The sequence below is a fragment of the Pelmatolapia mariae genome, linkage group LG15 (assembly GCF_036321145.2).
Source record: "Pelmatolapia mariae isolate MD_Pm_ZW linkage group LG15, Pm_UMD_F_2, whole genome shotgun sequence".
Lineage (NCBI taxonomy): Eukaryota > Metazoa > Chordata > Actinopteri > Cichliformes > Cichlidae > Pelmatolapia > Pelmatolapia mariae.
The window spans coordinates 22193592-22215857 of NC_086240.1; the positions used below are offsets into that span (position 1 = coordinate 22193592).

At 39.1% G+C, this 22266-nt stretch overlaps 2 protein-coding genes and 1 non-coding gene across 18 annotated transcripts in view; 2 read left to right on the top strand and 1 right to left on the bottom strand.

Annotated features, from left to right (window-relative positions):
- Positions 1–5621, top strand: part of afdna (afadin, adherens junction formation factor a) — a 118222-nt gene extending 112601 nt beyond the window's left edge. For 9 of the 16 annotated variants that reach the window (XM_063494949.1, XM_063494951.1, XM_063494944.1 and 6 more), the window contains 2 exons: positions 3210–3294; positions 3695–5621. In XM_063494949.1, coding sequence (XP_063351019.1) covers positions 3210–3294; positions 3695–3851 — 242 coding nt within the window. In that variant the 3' untranslated portion in view covers positions 3852–5621. Of the gene's footprint in view, positions 1–3206; positions 3295–3694 lie in introns of all 16 variants that reach the window. The other 7 variants (XM_063494950.1, XM_063494952.1, XM_065471985.1 and 4 more) reach the window with 3 other exon arrangements.
- A 1742-nt stretch (positions 5622–7363) lies between these two features.
- Positions 7364–7446, top strand: trnal-cag (transfer RNA leucine (anticodon CAG)). Its single transcript has one exon. It is a non-coding gene; the product is annotated as a tRNA-Leu (tRNA).
- Positions 7447–8641: 1195 nt separating this feature from the next.
- tdrd15 (tudor domain containing 15) lies at positions 8642–15852 on the bottom strand. Its single transcript, XM_063494662.1, has 4 exons — positions 15821–15852; positions 10133–14648; positions 8970–9535; positions 8642–8735 (listed from the first exon to the last, which is right to left on the bottom strand). Exons 1-4 carry the CDS (start codon positions 15850–15852, stop codon positions 8648–8650), a joined length of 5202 nt encoding a protein of 1733 aa, XP_063350732.1. The 3' UTR covers positions 8642–8647.
- Positions 15853–22266: the final 6414 nt, after the last annotated feature.

The following is a 22266-nucleotide window of genomic DNA, read 5'->3' on the forward strand; positions in this document are numbered from 1 at the left end:
CCAGGACCTCATGGGAATTCTGTGCTGCAATCTCACTTAAATTAAACAAAATCATCCCACTAACACCCCCCACCCCCACCAACCTACCTCACCCCAACACCCCCTCCCCCCTCCTTTGGGAGTAAAATCTGCACGTTTCACCTCACAGTCAAACACATTGTGCATAAACACACAGCAAACAGTGCACTTTGGCTGCCAACAGCTCACCCCAGTAACCGGCTTGATTTCTATTGCTTTTTACTGCCTGTGCAGAGCTTCCACCAGGCTGCAGTCTGTATTTATTTCCTTATTTATTCTTTGCTGCTCTTCCCCACTTTGCGTGTCTCTGTTTTGGACTCTCTCTTAATTTGCTGTCCCAGAAGTGCCTAATTTTCCCTCCTCGTATCAGCTTTTGTTTAATTTCTGTCATCTCGCCTGTCAGTCTGTGTCTCTGCTGTAGCTTCAGTGCTGTCTAATGCTGCAGCTTTATTTACTAAAACTTTATTACAACTCCCACAGGGCTTTGCGGCAGGTTCAGGTGACCAAACAGCACCTGAGTCTCCAGCTTCCCTGCCAATATGAAACTGTATTTGATGTGTGTTATTTGATCAGCTGGCAGCTCCCAGACGTCTGAGTCTGACTTTAATAAAGTGTGGCCTCTTCTTGGGTTAGAGGTATTTTTGTGTAATCAAGATTGAAACCACAGGAAAAACAATACAGATGCCAGTTTGCCTCAAAGGTGCACGAACTGGAGAAAGCTGCAGAGGAAGGACGAGTTCAGTTATCCGCAGAGAGCGATGCTCAAACAGAAAGATGTGTACTAGAGCAGGGAAACAAAACAGCAATTTAAACGCGCATCCTTTGGCCTCCAAGATAACTGAGCCAGATTAAAAGAAAAACATTCATAACCTTTGAGAATCAATCACAGGCCAGTGGATGACTTTTTTTATGTGAATGTGAAGAATTTTCTATTGTAGTGCCAGAAGTATAATTTTCATCTCTTTTGGCTGCACAGAGGAATGTTTCTGGCCTTGAACGAGGCTTGTTTCTCTGTGGTTGCTTTGTTCTCTGCCAGTTTGTATTTATGTGGGCTGAAGTGGGACCCGGTTTGATCCTGTCCCAGACTATACTTCAGATCCCCCACCCCCTCTTGCTTTTGGCTCCATAAAACCCAAAGTAAAAAGCCTGGGAGCTGCCAGCTGGATGAATCTATCGGGGTTCACACCCCGTCACTGTGTCTGCGTCTGAACTGTACCAACCTTTGATTTGCATCCTGAAACACGAAACCTTACATCCATCTAGACTGCAGTTGTGCTCTTTGAAAAGGCAGCCAAGTAGAGTTGGGACTGGATGTTTAATGTCTAACTCGTGGGTTTTTCCTGAGTGAGATTCAACCACTATCCTCACCAGTACACAGAACACAAGAGAAGAAATCCTCTTTACCATGTGGATCCAGTGTTTCCTCTTAGCATGACGTGCCAAATACTGAGCCACGAAGAGAGTCTGCCAGGTTTTATTATCCCACATTTCTCCAAGTTCCTGCTTGCTGGTTGTGAAATGAAACATTTTATCAGCTAAAAACAGAAAAGAACAGTTTTAAATGATTCTGTATTCTTGTAAACGTCTTTAAAAAAAAAAAGAAGAAAAAACCAAAACCATGTCGGCTATTTTGAACAGGCAATTGGTTTGAGACAATTCCTAATTTAGACTCAATTTATAAAAGGGAAAACAAAACAGCCAGGCACTGTCATACGAGATACTTTTGTAAGTATCTGGGTTCTTTAGTTATTTCAGCACGTGTTACAGGAAAAGCTGTAAATGGTTCATCTGTTGGGGACTATTTTCAGTGGTGGATTAACATGTATTTGGACCACTGGGTTCCAACCAGAGAGCACTTTGCAGGTATTTCTTGAAACAGCAAATAGTTACTCGAATGAAGGTAGCTAGTGGTGGATGTATCTCTTTTGGTCATTAGTTCTGGTTAATTATGATTTGGTAAAATTAATAGATAAATGGTTAAAATTTTCATTTTTGCCCTCTATGTGGTAGCAAACTTGACTAAATCTATAAAAAGAAACAAACCAAACCCTAGGGTGGTCACCAGTTGGAGGCAGTAGATCTGCAAACAGCTTCAGGAAGGAAGCAGGAATCTGCACCAGCATCCAGTCTGAAAGTGGCCAGCAAGCTCCAACACATCTGGGCCGATGTGTTTAAAAAAAGAACCTTAGTCAGAATTAGAAGTCTGTTTTTCTTCCTGTCCGGCTGCAATGCAGCCGTGTTGGCCAGAGAAGATGTAATTGGGTGTCAGTGATCAAACTGTGCCCGGGATCTTTGTGTTTTGGAGCTGAAGTGAGCAATGGTCATTTTTAACAACCAAAGGGAAGTAAACAAGCAAATAAAAGAGAAAGTTCAAATACTTCTGAAGCTTTAATATCAGCACTGTCGGTTTTGGTCTTTATTGAAAGTAAGCCATTAACACTTCTATAGCCAGCAGGAAGGAACTTGTATTTTTTGTGTGCTGGAAACAAGTCTGCAGACTCCTGGCTTATAGGATCCTGCGATGGTTTTACGAAGCTTCTACCTTCGTTAAGCTGTTGATGTTGCTACAGTTTGGAAAGACACAGGAATGCGTAAAACAACTGACTAACGTCTCACTTGGGGTTAAAGGTCGCGGTCACCCTCTTCATGTTTGTTCATCTGGCTTCTTTGGGAGCCCTTCTTCATTAAGAGAATTGGTTCAGACATGTTTAGCGGTGACCTCAACCTCAGAGCCCACCTGACACTTCCACAGACCATTGGAATTGCTTGGGAATGGCCCCTTAACTGCTTTTTACTTTAGTGCTCTGTTTCTCTCTCTGCTCGCTGCTCTAGTTTACTGAGATCTGAGGTTTTTGTCTAATGCTTCTCCACAACTTGCTCTCTTTTCTTTCCTCCTTTCTGCTTAGGCTGGTCTGTGGGAAATGAAGTGATAATGACTGGAGAAGCTGCTGGGTAATGGTCACCGGGTTCTCTGGTCTGCTGTCGATTCAGTTTGACTTAAAGCATTTCCAAGTGCAGTCACTTTGTGTAGTTGTCGTCACTGATGATTGATATCAGAAATCTTCCGAACCATCTCCCAGCAGCTTCTGTCGCAGATGATTTTTGGTTAATCACAAGCTGCACATAAGCGATGCTAACTCGTGTCTTGCTGCTCTTGTCTTTCTGCTGTGTGGCTCATGGACATCTAGCAGGATTTAACTCGTACACTGGAAACTCATCAGGAGTTGTAGGAACAGGAGAAGTCTACAAGGACCCGAGAGACAAATGGACAAGGAGGTGAGCTCTGTTTTAGTTTTTTTTTTTTTCTTTCTTTGCCACTTCTAGTCATGGGTGGTTGCCTCTGTTGTAGCAGTCTACATCCATTTTGCCTTAAACTACAGATAATTTAGTTTTAAGTGCCTTTAAAATGAATTATTCCTAATGGCCAGCAGGGGACAACTCCTCTCGCTCTAAAAAGAAAAGACACCTACTTCTCACTTGACTTAATGTCTCACTAAGCGCTCTCCTGGTGAGTTTATGGTCTCGGTTACTATTTTTGAGTTGTTAAATAAAAAAGGATGTTTATTTTGTAAATTATCATCTTTGTTTTGGAGGGAAAAGTCAAGTTGGTGCTCAAATATAATAAACCTGCATTATTTCTTCTAGTAAGTTTCTGGTTTTAATCTTAATTTTGCAGTCAAGAGCAGGAGAACTCGATCCCCAGCGATGCTCCGGAGAGTCTGACCTTCAAGGAGCGCCAGCGCCTCTTCTCTCAGGGGAAGGAGGTTTCCAACAAGGTCAAGGCTTCTCGCAAACTCATGGAGCTGGAGAACGAGCTCAACACCAAGCAGTAGACCTGAGCCTTTCACCTCCCAGCGCCACCTTAACGCCGATGCCACCGTGATAAGGTGCTCCTGGGGGACAAAAACATCGAGAGAGAGCCGGCGCTTGCTCCCCCTGACACTGACCGTCGCCGCCCGTTTGTTTTCCCCTCTCTCTCTCTTTTTGTTTTGACTTAAATCATCGAATAACTGGACCACTCTTTTTTTTTTTCTTTTTCTTTTTTTTTTTTTTGACGTAGCGATAACAGCAGAAGAGATTTTTATGGGTTAAAAATCTTCTTCCCCTTTGTGTTAAAACCTGTTAAAGATATATAATGATAAAGCACTGTAAAAAAGTTTTAATTATATCTAAAGAGAGTCCAAGAATCACATGACAGAGAGGGGATATATTTTTGTTTGTAAAAAATTTTGTTTTTGGAGGGGGGGGGTAGAGAGGTATATTCTCATTTAAATTTTTTTTTTTTTTTTATAGCTAAATGACATTTGAACAGTTTTACAGTTTTATTTTATGCTCTATTTTCTGTATCATGTTGTTTTTCAATCTTTTATTCCCTCCTTGCCAGCAGGAACGCCCGAGGTTGAGCTCCACACCTTTTTATTTTATTTTTTTATTTTGTTTTTTAATTAAATTCTCAGCGAGTGGAAACACTGTTATTTCATTCTATAGCGAGAAAGTGTGGGACATCATCTTTTTTTCTTTTTTATTTCCTTCTGTGATTTTATTTTAGAAAAACTCTGAAAAGCTTCTTCAGGAAGGATCTTTTAAGTGCACAACATTACTGTAAATACTCGGGTCCACTCACTCTTTTACTACTGTAGAAATCTGCCAGGAAACTTAAAAAAAAAAAAAAAAAAAAATCTGCAAAACTAATGTGATTTAACAGCCCCCCACCCCTCCTCTTCGCTGCCACCAGAGTCACATTTTTAAGTGTTTCTCCCCCTCCTGACTTCTACTTTTATTTCCTTTTAACCAGAATAGTCGTGTGAGAAGAATTTTTCGCCCTAAATTCAAGTCAGAAAAAGGAACTTGTTTTGTTCACCCACAATGTGATTAATGTTGGTTTTCACAGTAATATTAATATTGACAATAATATAACAAAAAGGAAAAAAAAATGCAGCTACTCTTTAAGTGCTTGTTTGCTTTACAGATATTTATTTCAAACCTTGTGGAAAAACTTGCACAACGACTTGTTTTTATTATTAAATATGTATCTGCAAACTGTTCTGAGATTACATTCGGGAACTCTGTGGTGATAAGAATAACAATAATATTAATAATCTGTGGGTTTTTTCTGCTTTAGAGACAGAGAAGTGTTCTGTTTTTACACCAGCTGTAGTCGGAGGGAGCCAGGTGTTTCACAACATGACCCAATTGTACAAATATACACAATGCAACACAACACACAAGTGCAGTCTCAAAAAATCACTCACCTCCACTGCTGATGTAGAAATGAAGCGCACTTCAAACCCCCTCCCCCAAACTTGTGAGGTTTCAGATGTATCTCTCTCTCCCTCTCCTGCAGTTTGTTTGATTGATTCCATCCTGTGTGTAGACGTATATTTTTTTCTCAACAGGAGCCTCTGATAAGACATGATGAGATAAAGACGCTGTTATAATAACTGACCTGTAAAAACACTACAAGATGCTCCCCACACATACAAACAAACAAACACAGCAACAACACCAACTTCTCCTTTTTAGGTTTCAAAATGAACTGAATCATTTAAATGGTTTCATGTTTAGCCTTTTGTAAATCATTAATAAATACAGATTTTTCAACAGTGCAGACTGGAAGCGTGGTCTTTTGTCACTGCGTTTAAAATCAATATATGGTTAGAAACAATCTGAAACAATTCAATTAAGACTTACTTAACTAGTTAGGGTGTTATGTAGCCTTCACAGCCTATTTGTATATTTATACGGTCACTTTATGGGTACATCAGCACTTTGTATAGATAAAAAGGATTAAAGACAAGCTATTTATACTTGTAAAAAGCCAGTGGTACTACATTCAAATGGAATATGAACTGGCGGTGAAACGGTGCTGGGGCATTTCTGGTGTATTTTCTGGGACAAGTGCAGGATTTTCACTTGTATGCTCTGATTTTGGAAGTTTTGTTTGATAAACAATTGTTATTATTATTATTTTTTACTATTTTAAGTTAACATTAATGATACAAAAGGTAACTGTATTCGTAAAATATCCCACCAGATAAAGTCGGTGCAATATACTATGGTTAAAAATTAAAGGGCTTCTGAACTCGCATGAAAACAATGGTGTTTTTAAGATTTCTTCACTTATAACATAATTTGCTAATAGTTTCCAGTACATCTAACGATATACTTTAAAGTATGATCTGTCGATATTAAATTCGGCGTATTTTATTTTAAAATGTGTGAAGGTAAACAAGGTTAATACTGTGGCAGATCGTCACTCTTCGGAACTCGCTGTAGAATCCTGAAATTTTAAAGAGATTCTTTTTCGGTTTTAAACTATTTTGCTAATAATGCACGTACACCTACTGGCGCACGTTAAAAAAACTGATAATATGTAAATCGGTCTGCTTATTTTAACGTGTAACCAAATATAGCATAAAAATTGAAATTCAACTTCGGAGATGATAGGGTAACTCTGGGAGAGCTCTTCAGAACTCGCCCGGGAATTCTACAGTCATTGGCTGTTTCTACAGTCATTGGAATCAACACGTTTTTAAAATGTCTTTGCTGTTTATGCGTTTTGCTTTTGAATATCAGTGTAAGGATTGGTACACAATCTATAAGAACTCTTAGCAGCTGAATCAGCGTTCTTTATTTTCCAATACATGAACAAATATAAATCGAAACCCACCATCATTACATTCGGGAACTCTGGTGATAAGAATAATAATACCATCATATCACCACCAAAAGCAAAACTAATCAGTAACGGTCAGCAACGTTACACTTCCTGTTTCCTATCATCTTTAGACGGAAACTAGCGAGCTAACTCCCTGCTAACTTCTAACTCAGTTAAATTAAAAAAAAAATCCGTTTTCATGGATACCTGGATTTTAAACTTAATTTTTACACCTGGTAGAGCAGCCATACTGATCATTTAATTAAAGACGAAATAATAATTTAGACAGTAACTCGCAGTGATGCCGCAGCGATCCTGTGACTTTTGAACTTGAGGCGGAGTTCTGACCCGGAAGCGGCTAATGACGTCAGACTTAAAGACCGGAAAAACACGTCTCTGTGTACAGATTATGAGCGACAGGAGTAAATACGTTTAATATAATTATCTTTAAGTTTGTGGTAATTTTGAAATATATAATGAAAACATGTAACTTTTTAACCGCATTTGTAACATAAAACAAACATGGCGACGGTTTATTTCTGTAACGTTAACCCGCGCCAGTGTCCTCTCTGGAGATTTATTTAGAAATATGAAACAGATTACAGACAGAGTATCATCAGTAAAACGATGACTGATGTCGGTATACAAAGGCTTTATGACTAAGTCTTTTCTCTTGGGTCTGTAGATGTCAGGATGGCCGAGCGGTCTAAGGCGCTGCGTTCAGGTCGCAGTCTCCCCTGGAGGCGTGGGTTCGAATCCCACTTCTGACAGTACCTTTTCTTTTCTTTCTTCCTTCCTTCCCATCATCGCCACAAAATGTTTTCATCACTGTTCTTATCATGAGTTTTCACAACGTGATTACTCCAAACTACATTTATTATTGGCTGCGGTTGTGGGCTTACAGATACTCATGAAAATAATAACGGGGGTGTACTGTACTTTGTGGTATAATGCCACTTTTATGTAAAATATACTATTTAAAGTTAAATGTACATCTCTTTCAGCTGCATTTATTTGACAGCTCAGAATGCATTTATTTCTTTGACTCTTTTTGGACAGAAAAAGAAAGCTGGTTCCTAGCAGCACTGCCTCATTGAGGATCTTATAAATAAGAAATCTTGGCTTGACAGCACCATCAAGTGGAACATGTGTGCAGGTCATTAAAAAAACAAACAAAAAAAACTCAGTTCCTTAAACACACAAGTGACTGATTGCTGACTAAGACAACAAACAACGTGAGACCAAAAGAACAATCAGTAAAGATTTTATTTTTCACAATGTGGCCTTGACTCAAAACGTATTTAAAATATAAAAAGAAAAGTGTCAGAAGTGCTGACAAGGTAGTGACAATATTTAGTCTTAATCAGGCAATTACTTTTTAATATCTAAAACTTCAAACAAAAAGTATGTGAAATTTAATAACACAAACATCTTTTGGTACTACATGTTTAGTCAAAATGATCAGAAACAGAAATTGGAACCAATATATTTTTCCACACAAACAGCTGTTTAACATAAAGAACTGTTTAAATCAGAAAAATTCCTTAAACATCCACAAAAAATAAATGTAAATTATTTCAGCTGGTCTCATGACTCTAATTTCTTGTACCTTTTTAAAAGAAAAAAAAAATGGCTCTACTTTTTGACATCAAAAAATCAGTAAAACACAATGTGTTTTACTTATGGAAAAATCCTGAAAATGTAGCAAATAAAATATCAAGTAAAGGAAACTGTATTACTTTTCAATGTTTTCAAGGAAAATAAATTCACACATTCCAATTTTAGGGAACAATAGCTGATGTGAAACATTAGAAAACCAACAACACATCTTTCATATTTTTAAGCCAGACAATAAACTGCAAGCTCATTTTTATCAAGTCCAAACTTTTTTCTCTTACACTGTCTGATTCTCAGCACTGTTTTTTTATTTTTATTCTGAGTGACATCGTCCCCCCACATCCCCCAGTGGACTCAAGCTTCACAAGAGCCTTCCTCTTCCGGCCCACACTGCTCCTCACTGTCACTGGAATGAGCTCTAAAGGGGTTTTGCTCCAGGAACCTGAAAGTGCCAGAGGTTAAGCACAAAAAATGTGATATTTATCTCACAAATCCACACACATTTCATTGTTCTTTCATTCATTTATTCACTGACTAAAGCACAACTGATATATTACACTAACAATACTGAATCGTGGATTTGAAGTCATTAAAAAAAACATCAAATGACTAAATATGTGCTTATTCTGATCACTTCTAATACATTTTTAGTCAGATTTTAAATTATAAAGCATACCTGAGTCCTAGCATGACATCGACATAGCTGGCATGTCCAGCATCCACCAGCTCCTTGGCAACATGGACGCCATCTACAAGAATGTCCACCTTCCAGTGTGTGTTTGACACAAACTCTCTGAAGAAGATCTGGAGGTTCTTCTCATACAAACATTGCTGGAAGAAGACCACTGCCTCATCAGGCCACTGACCATCCAATCCAGCTGGCTTCACACCTCTCAGGATGCAGGAATAAGTGACCTTTGGGAGGGTTGTTATCTTGACTGGAAGTTTTTTCAGATTGGAGCAGTCATCATATGGCATGCATTCATAATGGCCATAATCCACTAGGTTTAGGACCACCGTGGTGTTGACGTGGACGATTTCAGCCCTACACCACTTATTCCTGGAATCTGATTTTAGTAGGCAGCAGGTGCCAGGGGCAATGTGGTCTTCAGGAAGAGGTATCAATTGGCTGGGCAGGTCATCCAGCTCAACTGACACTTTGTTCGTTACTAGAAGCAAATCCTCTAGAGACACACAGAAGTCAGAAGGAGTCTTAATTGCAGCAGCAAAGCCAGAATATGACTTGTCCATTTCAACAGGAGCAAAGGCAAGCCGCTGAGGAGGGCTGGTGTCCAAGGTTGGTCCTTTTTCAGTGCCTCCATTTTGACTTTCACCAGGTGGTGGGATCTTTTCTTCATTTTGCTGCAGTGACACAACTTGATGCAGAACGAGAAACAGTTTGTTTATGATTATTTCAACCATCCAGAGGCTATCCGCTTCAGAATAACGCACAAAAATCAGCTTGACTTCTTTGCCTATCATGGGTTTCAGAGTTTCACACCAGTGTCTGTGATCATCGTCCTTCTCACTGAACCCAAGATTGTTCATCTTGCACAGCACTGCGAGGTTTGGGAATTTCAACAGGTCACTACACTGCTGTCGAATGGAACCAATTGGGATTTCCACTGTTATTCCGTGATCCACCAGGAAAACATTGACATTTTCATCATTCAGGTGCTGAACTATGGCTCTGTGCCACTTGTTGTGACTCTGGACTTGAACTAAGCACTTGAGGCCTTGTTTGATATCCTCTCTTGCTACCATCTTGCACTTGACCAGGCTATCTGCAATGTGACTTTCCAATGCAGTGAGACAGTCACTGGTCCTAACAAGTCTTACGTAAAAGCAGCCATTACTCTGGACCGACAAAAGCATTCCATTCTCTGAGTCTCTGGCTTGAATAGATGGGGTAAGGGATGCATTTCCAAATCTCTTTGTCGTCTTACTCTTGTTACTCTTAACTCTTATCCTACGACACCTGTAAGTTTTCATCCTCATCGGCACTAACACCTTAACAGATGGTGGTTTAGGCGTGAATGTTTCACATTTGACAGTAGTAATCTTTATTTCAGACCTTATTTCATTCTTGCATGCTTCATCTCTTTGGTTATTCTGTTTGTGGGACCTCAATTTCTCATTAGCTTCAGAATTAGGAGACTCATCCTCCCTTTCAGTTACAGGTCCTGCATTAAGGCCCACTTCTCCATCAAGAACCTTAATCTTAATGTCCCACTTGGTTCCACATTGCTCTATGAACTCAACCATCAGTGGCTTCTCCATTACTGCATCAGTGAAAGCCACATCATTTCTGAATGTGCTTGGATCCAGCAGCGAGCATGGTATACTGAATCTCGGATGTGACAGATGCTCCTTTGGTATAGAGAAGATCTTTTTCTTCTCAACGACTGCCGAGTTTCCATAGTCCACAAACTCAACTTTGAAACATGAATTGCCTGCAAAGTTCTTCACAACTGAACGATAAAGGGCACCGTCCTCCTCAAACTCAGCCAAAACAATGTCATTGATTCTTAAGGTTGGAGGCATCTTCAAGGATTCTCTGAGGGTACTTGAGTTGAGAGCTTCACCCATTTCCAAGATGGCAGGTTCATCCTCTGACAGCTGAAGAAAAAAGCTGTAAATGGAGTCTGCGTGGGAAACGAAACACTTTGCCCTGAAGCCTGCACATATCTTCTTGTCAGGCAGGACAAGGGGTATTTCTTTTGCCTCTTTCTGTTGGGCTTGCTTCTGTTCCTGTCTTTGTTTCACTTGATTGTTCTGCGATTTCACAGAGGCACGGGTGTTCAATGTGCCCTCATTCTGTGTTCTCACTCTTGTGTTCTTGTTTTGAGTTCTCCCACCAACAAGGGTTTTTGTGTTTTCTCTCTTTTTAGTACCTCTGTGGACAGTGGACAATGTCGAAAGATTTGAATACACTTTAGGATGACTCTTGCTTTTGAACGAAGACTTTGTGTTTCGTTTGCAGGAGGTTTTCTGTTTTCTGTTGATCATCTCAAATCTAACAGCAGTCTTGGGCTTACATGAAAGACTGAGAATGAGCTCCTTCACCTTCTCATTGATGTTCATGTCTCCATCAAATAATTCGACATCAAATGAACCATCTTCATTCTTTCCAAGTATGACAGCTTTCACTTGCTTGTTGAGGACTGCACTACTGAGCCACTCCTTAACATCTGCATACACATCTTTCTTGGACACTGAATGGAGACAACATCTCACGGCCTGCATGGGCGTGTACAACAAATCTGATGAGTCTCTGGGGATGAACATGACTTTGGTCTTCTCTGATATGCTTGTGTTTCCATAGTCCACAAAAAACACACTGAAATGCAGAGGTGAATGAATAGGATGCACTACACCGCGGTACCATTTGCCATCAAAGTATCTTGCCAGGCACATTTTGCTTACAACAGCTCTTGTATCAACTTGCATCATGTGTTTACTCTCCTCTGAGATTTTCTTCTCAAGCTCAACAATAATGTCAGTGTTTCTTTCAAGATGGCAGTAGACCTCCCACTGACTGTTAACGTAGGTGACATACATTTGTTCCTCATTTCCTGGGTGTAGATCATGTGAAGAGTAGATAAAAGATTCCGGAAACACTGCTCGCTGTTGCCTCGTTGACGCCGTCACTCGTGTTGCCAGGCCTTGTTCTGTGAACGTATCTGTCACACTCTGCTGGGTTTGGCTGTTGTAGAGATCAACAACATTGCACAGCCCCTTGTTTTTCACATATAACTGGGAGACAACTTTACATTTTAGAGCTCCAGTGCTGCTGAAGACAAAATCTTTCAGCAACCTACACCCTTCTGGACTCCAATTCCCAGAGTTCTTAGGGTCAGCAGGTTCAATTAAGTCGTAAAGGCTGCACCTGAAAGCTTGTCCTTCCAAATAAATAAATTCTGGCATTATTGCTTGAAGAATGTGTTCACTGACTTGGACAGTATTCCCATAATCAACCAACGTTACTGTGGCATTGCTTCTCTGTTTTGCAGTGATTAAGGCCCTGTACCATCGTCCATCTTGAGGTGACTTGGCAATGCAGCATGAATCTCCTGACTCTAGGGGAACCCAATGAGTTGAATAATACTGCTGAATTTTATCCATCAGTTCTTCCAAAGCTGGAACCATGTCTTGAGGCTGGCACCAGAAATCCGATGGAGAGCTGATATAAGAGCAGTGCACAGTCAACTCACACCCAGGCTTGATATTTAATGGCTTGATGCTAGCAAGAGGTTGACCTTTCTCAGGTTCATTATTCGATGCCTTCTCTTCTTCCTTACAATGCTGCCATTGCCCCTTATCCTCAGTGATGTTTGTTTTCACATTACTTTGGGGGCACCTTGTCTTTTCTGTCCTTTTTTGGGCCAAGTGCCCTTTCAGAATGTATTCAGCCTGCTTGGAAGAGACCAGGAGCTCAGTAATACTCTGATTGTTGCCACTTCCCATCTCAAAAAGGTCAACAACAAATTTGTTTTTTCTCATTTGTACGACATGGACTAGCAAGGCTTTGTTTGACACAGCTCTTCTGAAGGAATCAGAGGCTGAACTTGTCCAGATGTCCTCAACAGGAAAAACATTAGAAAGAGTACAACAAATGGCAAATGCTGCCTTGCGGGCAAATGACTCAGGAATCTTCTTGATCAGCATGTGTGGCACTTTCTCAATGTTCCCAAAATCGATGAACAAAACTTCAGCTCCGTGCTTAAGAGCGTCTGTCACTACACCCCTATAAAAATGCATGTCTCCCTCATAAACCGCACAGCACAGTGTTCCAAGCTTAGGATTTAACAGTACATCTTCATCCAGCTTCACATGTTGGAAGTGTTCTGCCATCTTTGACATCATTTCTTCAAACTCCTCATTGCGTTTTTGTGTTCTAATCCAGAAATGGTTTGGATTTTGGACATGTTCAACATAGCCCACAAACACGGAGTCTACCTGGACCTCTTCTACCTTCAGTGTTTGCCCCAGTGTTTCGCCCATGATTGTTTCATGGTACAAGAAGCCACCCTGCTCTTCAGCCTCAGAAACGGACTCAACCTTCATGACTGGACACCTTCTGACAGGCTCCGGATCTTCCACACCTTCATCTTCAGCACTAATTATAGTGACACAGTACAGGTGGTGTTCTTCATCGTATCTAGTGATCTCCATGTGTAATCGTCCTCCAAGTAAGCCTGATTTCAGGAGACACAACTGCTGAGTTTTGATGGCCTTATCCTCATCAGTCAAGCATGCCAGAGAGCACGGGAATGACATAATTGGCGTTGAATACAATTCAGGTGCCAACCTGTGGATGTTTTCAACTGTGACCGATTCAAAGAATCCATAGTCAACAAACAAGACTCTAACCCAAGAACTGCCTGGGAGAAACTGTACCAAGCCTCTGTACCATCTCCCATCTTTGCTTTTAGCTGAGGACAATAAACCCAGGTTCTCTGGAGTCATCTGATAACTTTCTTTAGGTCTGCATTCACACGATGCAGCTAACTTCTTTGACATTTCCCAGAGCTCTGCTTCCACACTGGCCATCTGACAGTAAAACAGCCCAGGGCTGACAGCCGCAGTTACTCTTACTTTAGCTCGTGTCCCACAACACAAGGCTGGTCCATAGAGTGAAAAAATGCCTTCATATCCCTGCAAACCTGATGGTTTAAAACAAACTTCTTGTCCCCTTGGCTTTTCAATGAGTAAGTCAGGAACTGGCTCTATTTTCTGTTTGAGAGGCATCTCTGTAAGTATCTCTACCAAGAAGAGAAATGTATCAGTGTCCACATATCTCCCAAAGCCATGTGTAACTAAGCCGGTGTTGATGTCAGGGGCTTCTAGTAGAAGGACTTTGTGGGGAAGCAGTGCTTGAATATAACCGTTGATATTTCTGCCGATCAGACTTGAGAAATACTCCTCAACCACAGAGTGAGAACAACTCTGAAGAAGCAGCACATTAGCAAGAAAACCGCAAACTATTTTCGGAGGCAGGATGAACAGGTCATTTGAACAGGAAGAAACGTTTGTGGCACTGACAGTCAACACGTTACCGTGATCAATGAGGAAAACATCAAAGAAGTCGTCCCGTCGTTTCTGAACTCTTCCTCTGTACCAGCGAGCTGAAGTCAAATCTTCCACGAGGCAAAACTCTCCGATATCCACTTCAGCTTTACTCTTTGGTACATTCTGTATTTCTCCCTGCAAGATACTGTAGTCAAGTTCACATATGGTAAGGTACTGTCCCTGGAAGTGTATCAGGATTGCTTCAGGGTTCCAGTCCAAGTGCGTTAACTTGAGGTCCACTGGCCAAAGGGCGCATGGTGCCGACGGGCATAAATCTTGAGACCTGCAAAGTGAAATGGCTTACATTATCAACAATGGTTCATACAAGCACAGATTAAATGGTTACTTTGTATAGCATTTATATTCATGTTTTATGTATTATTTATATATGCCAATTCATTGAAATGTTAAAATGTGAGGAGTCAAAATAACTCTGATATTCCATACCAAAATCTCATTTCCCAATATCTAATAATGAAATGTATCAAAGTATATTACATTTTATGGAAACTCTATAAATGACTAGTTTATTAATAGTGCTAGTTTATATAAAAACCACATTAAAGGTTTTTTTTTTTTTAAATTACAAGCTCAAAGATGAATGGTGCTCATCCATATGTGATTACTTTTCTCTTTTTACAGAACTTCTGGGCAATGTTCTCTGGTCCACGTCAGACTTCTCATAACTAAACCACATGTGTGCTACAAAGAGAACCCCTCATATATGAACAAGTTCCTCGATTTGTCTCGGCTGGTCTTTGTCCTGCCTCTGTCTCACCTTTACTCACCATGCTTATATTCACGTTCCTGATTGCTTCCAATCATCCAAATGATGAAAACAATATTGCCATAAACAACAGAGCATAACTTGAAATGACAGATGTTTTTATTTGAGATCCAATATCTGGGACTAATATCACTGAAATTCTGACTCAAAAGCCTGGATTTGACTTTCTGTTTTTATTACAACATGCATTAGTAGCAGTGCGTCGTTATGTCATGCCTCAAAGTTTTGCATGGCTTATACGACTTCTTTTTTTCTCTCAGTGTAGCACAATGCTCCTTATATCTGAAATTCTGTTTCTGAAATTTGTGCAATTGAAGGGCTGAACAATTTAGCTTTGCCATTTTCCTGAAGCTAATTTACAAAGAAGTATCCCCTGCATAAGAGCATGAAGTAGGATATAATACTTTTACATAATGGTTTTACACATTTGTGATGCACTTTAGAAAGAGGTATAAAGATCTGGTTTTCACGAGATATAAAGAAGAGAAAGCTGTTGAATTTCAGTGATTTTGTTAGCCGTGGCTTCACTACATGATATTGTAGTGTATTTTGCTTTATTTTGTATAGTATTTTTATATTTTTTTTCTTTGTTTCCTCTTAATCATTTTCTGCATATTGTCTATGTGATCAAAATAAATAGAAAAAGAAACAGAAAAGCACATTCTTACCTTTCAAGATCAGATCCCAGTGTGGACTGCATGGCAGCAGAGTCAGGAACAATTGCATCCCAAAATAAACCTGTAGGGAGGAAAAAAAAAGTCTTACTTTGACAACTAATATATAATTTAAAGCCAGGCTTCTGAGGTTATTATCAGGTACTTGGTATTTCTCTCACCTTCTCACCACATATAATATAATATAATATATATATATATATATATATATATATATATATACGAATATTTATTTTGAAGAAATACTTTAAAAAAAATATTTGTATTCGGGTACAAGGAAAAACTTTATATCAAAAAGCTGAGTTTCCTTATGAGACCACAGAACATGACCGGATGAGTGAGTGACGTGTGAAAGAGGTGACTGACACGGGCTGCTCCACACAGCAACAGAGAGGCTCGGCTGAGCGATAAAGGACTGAACTGCATCACGATTTTTGTTGAATCGATTTTTTTGTACCTTAACTGGGTTCCGGTTTATAACTTTCCGGTTTATTCCATTGCGCTGCATTATTGACGTCTGCAGTCAGGTGCTCTCATGTTCGTTCTGTTTACGTAGCTCTGTTAGCTCGGTAATTTAGACAATAGGCTGTTGACAGAGTAACGTTAACATTCGGTTAAAAAGGTTAAAACAATGCTTATGTAGTTGTCACTCATTAACTTAGCTGAAACTCCCCACATGGATTTGGGGAACCAAATAGAAGAGTGTTGCTGCTGCTGAGCCATCTGGCAATAACATAAATAACATAACAGCCAATGGCTGTTATGTTATTTATGTTATTTTTCTTTTCAATGACGTTCCTTGTTACATGTTCATTGCTGGATTTATGGAAAAACATCAACTAATATTGCATATCCACAATTATTATAATGGATATAATTAAAGAATACTTATACTATAACGTTTGTTAGAAGTTTAACGCAAAAAAACTGGATTTTTACGTGTTTTTTTTTAATTTTACTCGAATACAAATACAAATACTGGCTGCTTTGCACATCTCTAGCGTATATGTGTGTGTGTGTGTGTGTGCAGAAGCAGAGCAGGAAAAAGGTAGACATGAGATATCTGATGCACGCCGTCACAAGTGAGACCCTTGAAGTCAGTGAAACCTGGGTTTAAATATTAATACTGTTAACCCCTCGCACCTGTTTAAAAGAGCTGAGCAAATTTCACAAACCAACATCAATGCAAGAGCCCCCCCTGCTGTCTGATAAAGTGATTTACAATATTTGCAGATACAGTGACAGTGATTTTTCAGTATTTTGTGCAAAGGGAGGTAGATATGTCTCAAACATGCAACTTGAGGGCTAGACTGGGCCTCTAAAGGGTCCAGTTTATCCTAATGAATGGCTCTGCAAAGTGTGCATTTGAATCCTTTATTCCTCTGTTTTGTTTTGTTTTTAGGAAATGCACACCATTTCCTTTGCTGATAATGCCAGCATTAACCAATTACACACAAGAAATTCAGTCAATTCCTTCATCCTCCTGGAATTGCCAGCATACTCTTGCCACATGAGGCCAGGCATTGTCATACAGCAGGAGGAATCCACGACCCACTGCACCAACATAGGGTCTGAAAATGTCTGATTTCATCCCGCTACCTAATGACACTTAGGGTGCTTTTACATAGCCTGTAGCGGCCTGTGCGTCCCTCTATGGATAGGCCTCCCCAGGTCATCACTGACCCACCACACTGGTCATGGTGAATGATGTTATTTTATATTTAAGCTTCAGGCAATAAGCACAGGGCCCACTAGAGGACGTCAGGCCCTCAAGACATCCTTATGAAATCTGTTTCTGATTGTTTGGTCAAAGACATTCACACCGGTGAACCTGCTGGAGTTCATTCTGTAAGGGTCTGGCAGTGCTCATCCTGTTCCTCCTTACAGAGGAGCAGATACAGGTCCTACTGCTGGGTTAAGAACCCTCTACAGCCCTCTCCAGCACTCCCACAGTAACTGCCTGTCTCCTACAAGCTCCTTCTTGCTCTTGAGACTGTGTTGGGAGACACAGCAAACCTGGCAGTAGCATGATGTGCCATCATGCAGGAGCTGGACTACCTGTGCAACTTCTGTAGGGTCCAGGTATCAACTCATGCTACGATCAGTGACACTGACTATTGCTATAGTCTGATTAAAAAGTATTCCTTTGAGTTTTTTGAGCAGTGTACATGAAACTAATGTTTTTTTAAGTCAAGTTTGATCTCAGAGCAAAGTAGATCATTCACCAGCCTACATCTCTGATCTGCTACAGCCCTATGTCCCTAGCAGGTCCCTGAGGTCATCTGATCAGGGCTTACTTGCTATAAAACAGACTAAGATGAGAACTAAGGGTGATAGAGCTTTTGCCACTGTGGCCCCTACTGTGGAACGCTCTCTCCCAAACCTTAAGACAGCAGTTGTTATAGTAGTTGTTTTCAAAAAACAACTCAAAACTCACCTTTTTAAAACTGCTTTTGGTTAATTTTTGCCTGTTTTGTCTGTTTTACCTTTTTATGACCTGTTATCTTATGTGCAGCATTTTGTCACACTGTCAAGAAAGGTGCTATATAAATAAAATTTTATTTATTTATTTATTTCTTATATTGTACTTATATTGAAAAATAAGTACTTAAAAAAACAGGTAGTCAGGGACACTGATTAAAGAATGAGGATGACAACATGGTGAAGATGTGGGTGAGTCCATTTTAAAAATAACTTTAATTATTTAATATTATATTGTTAAATAATTTTAAGAGGTAGCTTAGCTGATAAAAATATATAGTATCTGCAAATTTTTGTTTCCTCAGTCTTAAAATTGTAAAATTTTTCAGCTTTTTTCCCCTCCCGAGTCATTTGTTTAACAAGAAGGGTCCAAGGGTAATTGATGGCTGTAGAGTGAAATTTTGGGGCTCTTGGCAGGTTTAAGATTTTTTTTTTTCTTTCATTTTTTTCGTTTTTCTCCACTTTGGCAGATGTTGGCCTCCCCACACTAGCTTTCCATCCATTAAAATTATTTATTTTTGTGGGAAAAATCTTTCTCTCTTTTTTTTTTCTATAGCAAAAAGCTATATAGAAAGAGGCCTCCCTTAATGCAGGCAGTCTTTCTACAACAGTTTCATACTACTACAACTAATAATAATAATAATAATAGTAGTAGTAAATAAAATCCTTTTTTGACGATAAATAATTTATAGCAGGGAAAGAATATCTTATCAAGAAACAACCTTTTCATTTTATTTTTTTAATATCACATATACCGCGGCTAGCTTAGATTTTCGCGATGTAGTGCAAATAAACCTTTAATAAAAATGTAATTATTGAATACAGAATCTGACAAACTGTTATTTGCCTACACCTGCAGGATGGGTAAGCGTTTCGGTAAACGGAAAATGACCCTGCAGAGCGTTTCATGAAAAGAAGTTAGCTTCAGTACAAGTAGCACAGAGCTAACTATGCTAAGCTACCGTCACAGCTGAGTCTAACGCCTTCTTTGAGGTGGTTTTGATCCCTAATGAGCCCTCCGTGACTGAGAGTACTGGTCAGGTGGTGACACCTGTGTGACTGCAGTTCCCTGGCTCACCTTGAAGTCTCTTTTCTACCTTCTGTCCTGCCTCAGATGTGTACGGACGGTCCAGGCCGAGAGCACGTGGCTGACCTCATTTCCTGCTGCCGCCGTCTGTCTCGTGCTCCAGGTAAAATCTTTAAAAACATGGCGGCCTGAAGTACGAGATGCTTTAAGCAACAGGTACCATTAACCCCTTGCTCATATAAACAATAGAGAGGACATATCTCGACGAGTATTTAAAACGCATACATGTAACCATCCTAATAAATCCAGGAGGAGACTACTTATGTTGTAATGCTTTCTTTTGTTTGTTTTGCTCTTCTTCTACTTCTTTTTTACATGAATAATACAAGAAAAACTTTATTTATCCCAAAATGTGGAAGGTCAGCCTATGATTTAAAAAGGCCTACTTTAAATAAAGTACACAATCTCAATAAAATGACTCAGTGAGTTAGAAAAAAAAGAAGGATACAAAGAACAGGACACAACAAATAAAATAAAAGAGTTCCGTAAATAAAAATCTAAACATAATTGCAATAAGGAGTAAGATGGGCATATATCATAATAAATGTGTTTAATAAGTGTGGTTTTTTTTGTGTTTTTTTTCAAGGAATGCTCTTCTGCATTCCTTGGCTGTAATGAGTGGATATCTGTGTTACAATTGACAGCAGTCTGATCCATCTCCTCTCACCTCCGACATGTACAAGTCATTTTCTCCCAGAGAACTGCCGCTCACTGAATATTTTCTTTTAATTCATTATCTGTAAACCCTATGTCTGTTTGAGCAAATTCCAGTAGATCAGCAGTTTCTGATATACTCAGACCAGCCATTCAGGCACCAACCGTCAACCGTGTCACACTCAAAATCACTGAAATCAACTTTCTTTCTTTCTTTCTTTCTTTCTTTCTTTCTTTCATACTGTACCTAAATGACTTGAGTTGTAATTGTGACTGGCTGATTAGATATTCGTCTCAATGAGCAGATAAACAGAAGTAACTAATGATGCTATCTGTAAGTTTATTTTTGCATTATCCAGAGCCACAGTTATTTGGATGACTTCTGCATGCTGAGGATTTCAAGCATTGTCATCATAAACGAATAAAGGTATAAAATTCACTAGAAACTATGGAAATAGCTGAGGGTCAATATGTGCTCGTGGAGGACCTCCGAGTTCCATACTTAATGTGTCTGCTCCAGTGGTCAAGCAGTCTAGACCAGTATATACTGTACATATATATTGTTATCTATGTGGGAACATCAGTGAACAGTGTAACTAAAGAATAAAGTCATCTTAAAAAGTGAGATCAATAAAAAGTAAGAAGACAATACATTTTAGACTGAAAAATTAACAGTTTAAAGGATATCTTCCTTTTTCTAGAGTAACACTTACAAAAATGAGCAAAACTATAAACTTAATAACTATGTCATGTGTTTAATCATGATGGGTTTTTTTTAACCTTTGTTGTATTATTTTCAGTGTTGTGGTATAAATTAGTGGATTAATGGATTAGGATGAAGCAAGATTATTTGGCAACGATCTAGCAAATTACCAAATATTACATAGTTGCAGCTGTTTTTGTTGTTTGGTTATTTTTATCGGCTTTGATATTTTAAAATATGATTGATTCGTGATTGTATTGTTAGTAGATTGTAATTTACACTTTTTTCCCCCACTATATTCTCACAGTTTACTTCCCCGCTGTGTTTCTAAGCTACCCTCTACACTATACATACAAACTAAGAACTGCTCTATATGGTACAACTGCATCTCCCAAAATAACCAGTAATTTATAACTACAAATTTGTAAAAGACGAAAATGTAATTGTTTTGAAATATTAGAAGTGTCAGATTGGATCACGTGCACAGTTTAAGTTTGCAATACTGCCTTAAAATCTGGTATACCTTTGGACAATACAATTGGTGGCCAGTAAATATAGATTATATACATGTTATACATGGTTGTTGTAGAGGTTGTGTTTTTCAGAAAGAAGCGACTATTCAGTTTTCACAGTAAATTTGCTGATGTATGCTTTTAATTTGATGATCTTTAAGTGTTTCCTCAGTGTAGGTTATTGCCTGTGATTCTGTAATTGCCGCAGAAATAAATTAAGGAATGTAAAAGCAACTAATATACCTATTCTGCCGCAACCATTTCAGGTGAAATAAAATGTAAACACAGATGTTACTAATGATGGTCATGTGGTAGTTCTGTTGTATTTAGGTACAGGGCGTTAATTAATGGAAAAACCTGTATTTACCTACAAATGGGTCATAAAAAAAACTTAAATACACTTCAGCTGATACAGCAACAAAAATAATAATCTGCAGCTCTAGAAGTTTATTCATTTTTTTTTTATTTGAGAATAGAAGCTTTAAATAAACTCTGCTAGTGCCACACAGTTATATTCATTTCAAGATTCAGCTTTCAGACAAATGAAGATCAGATGAATTGAAACAACCTGAATGAGTGTGACTTAAACCCACATGTTTTATGTGTATTTAACCCTGTATAAAGGGCCAGCTGACTGTGGGAGGTAAGGTAGATGGATGGACAGATGGATGAGGGTTTTTCTGTTAATCATTAATAAAGTGGATTAGCCCCAGTCTTCTGTAAATATGATGAATGCATCCACGGCTTCATTAGCTCTGCCTTCTCACAGCGCTGCTTTATTACACTGAGGTCGCACAGAGAAAGCCTGGGAGTTTTTCTCCACTTTTTTACCTGATAGAGAAACTCTGGACATGGTGTCTCTAATCGATCTCATCTCTTTCTGGACTTGTGTGATGGAGGGAATAGCACACAGCGCTTAAGGATTTATTTGGTGTCTGAGGATTTTTTCACACAGCAGACTAACTTCACTTTTTTCTTTTACTTCTTTTCTTTTTCTTACACA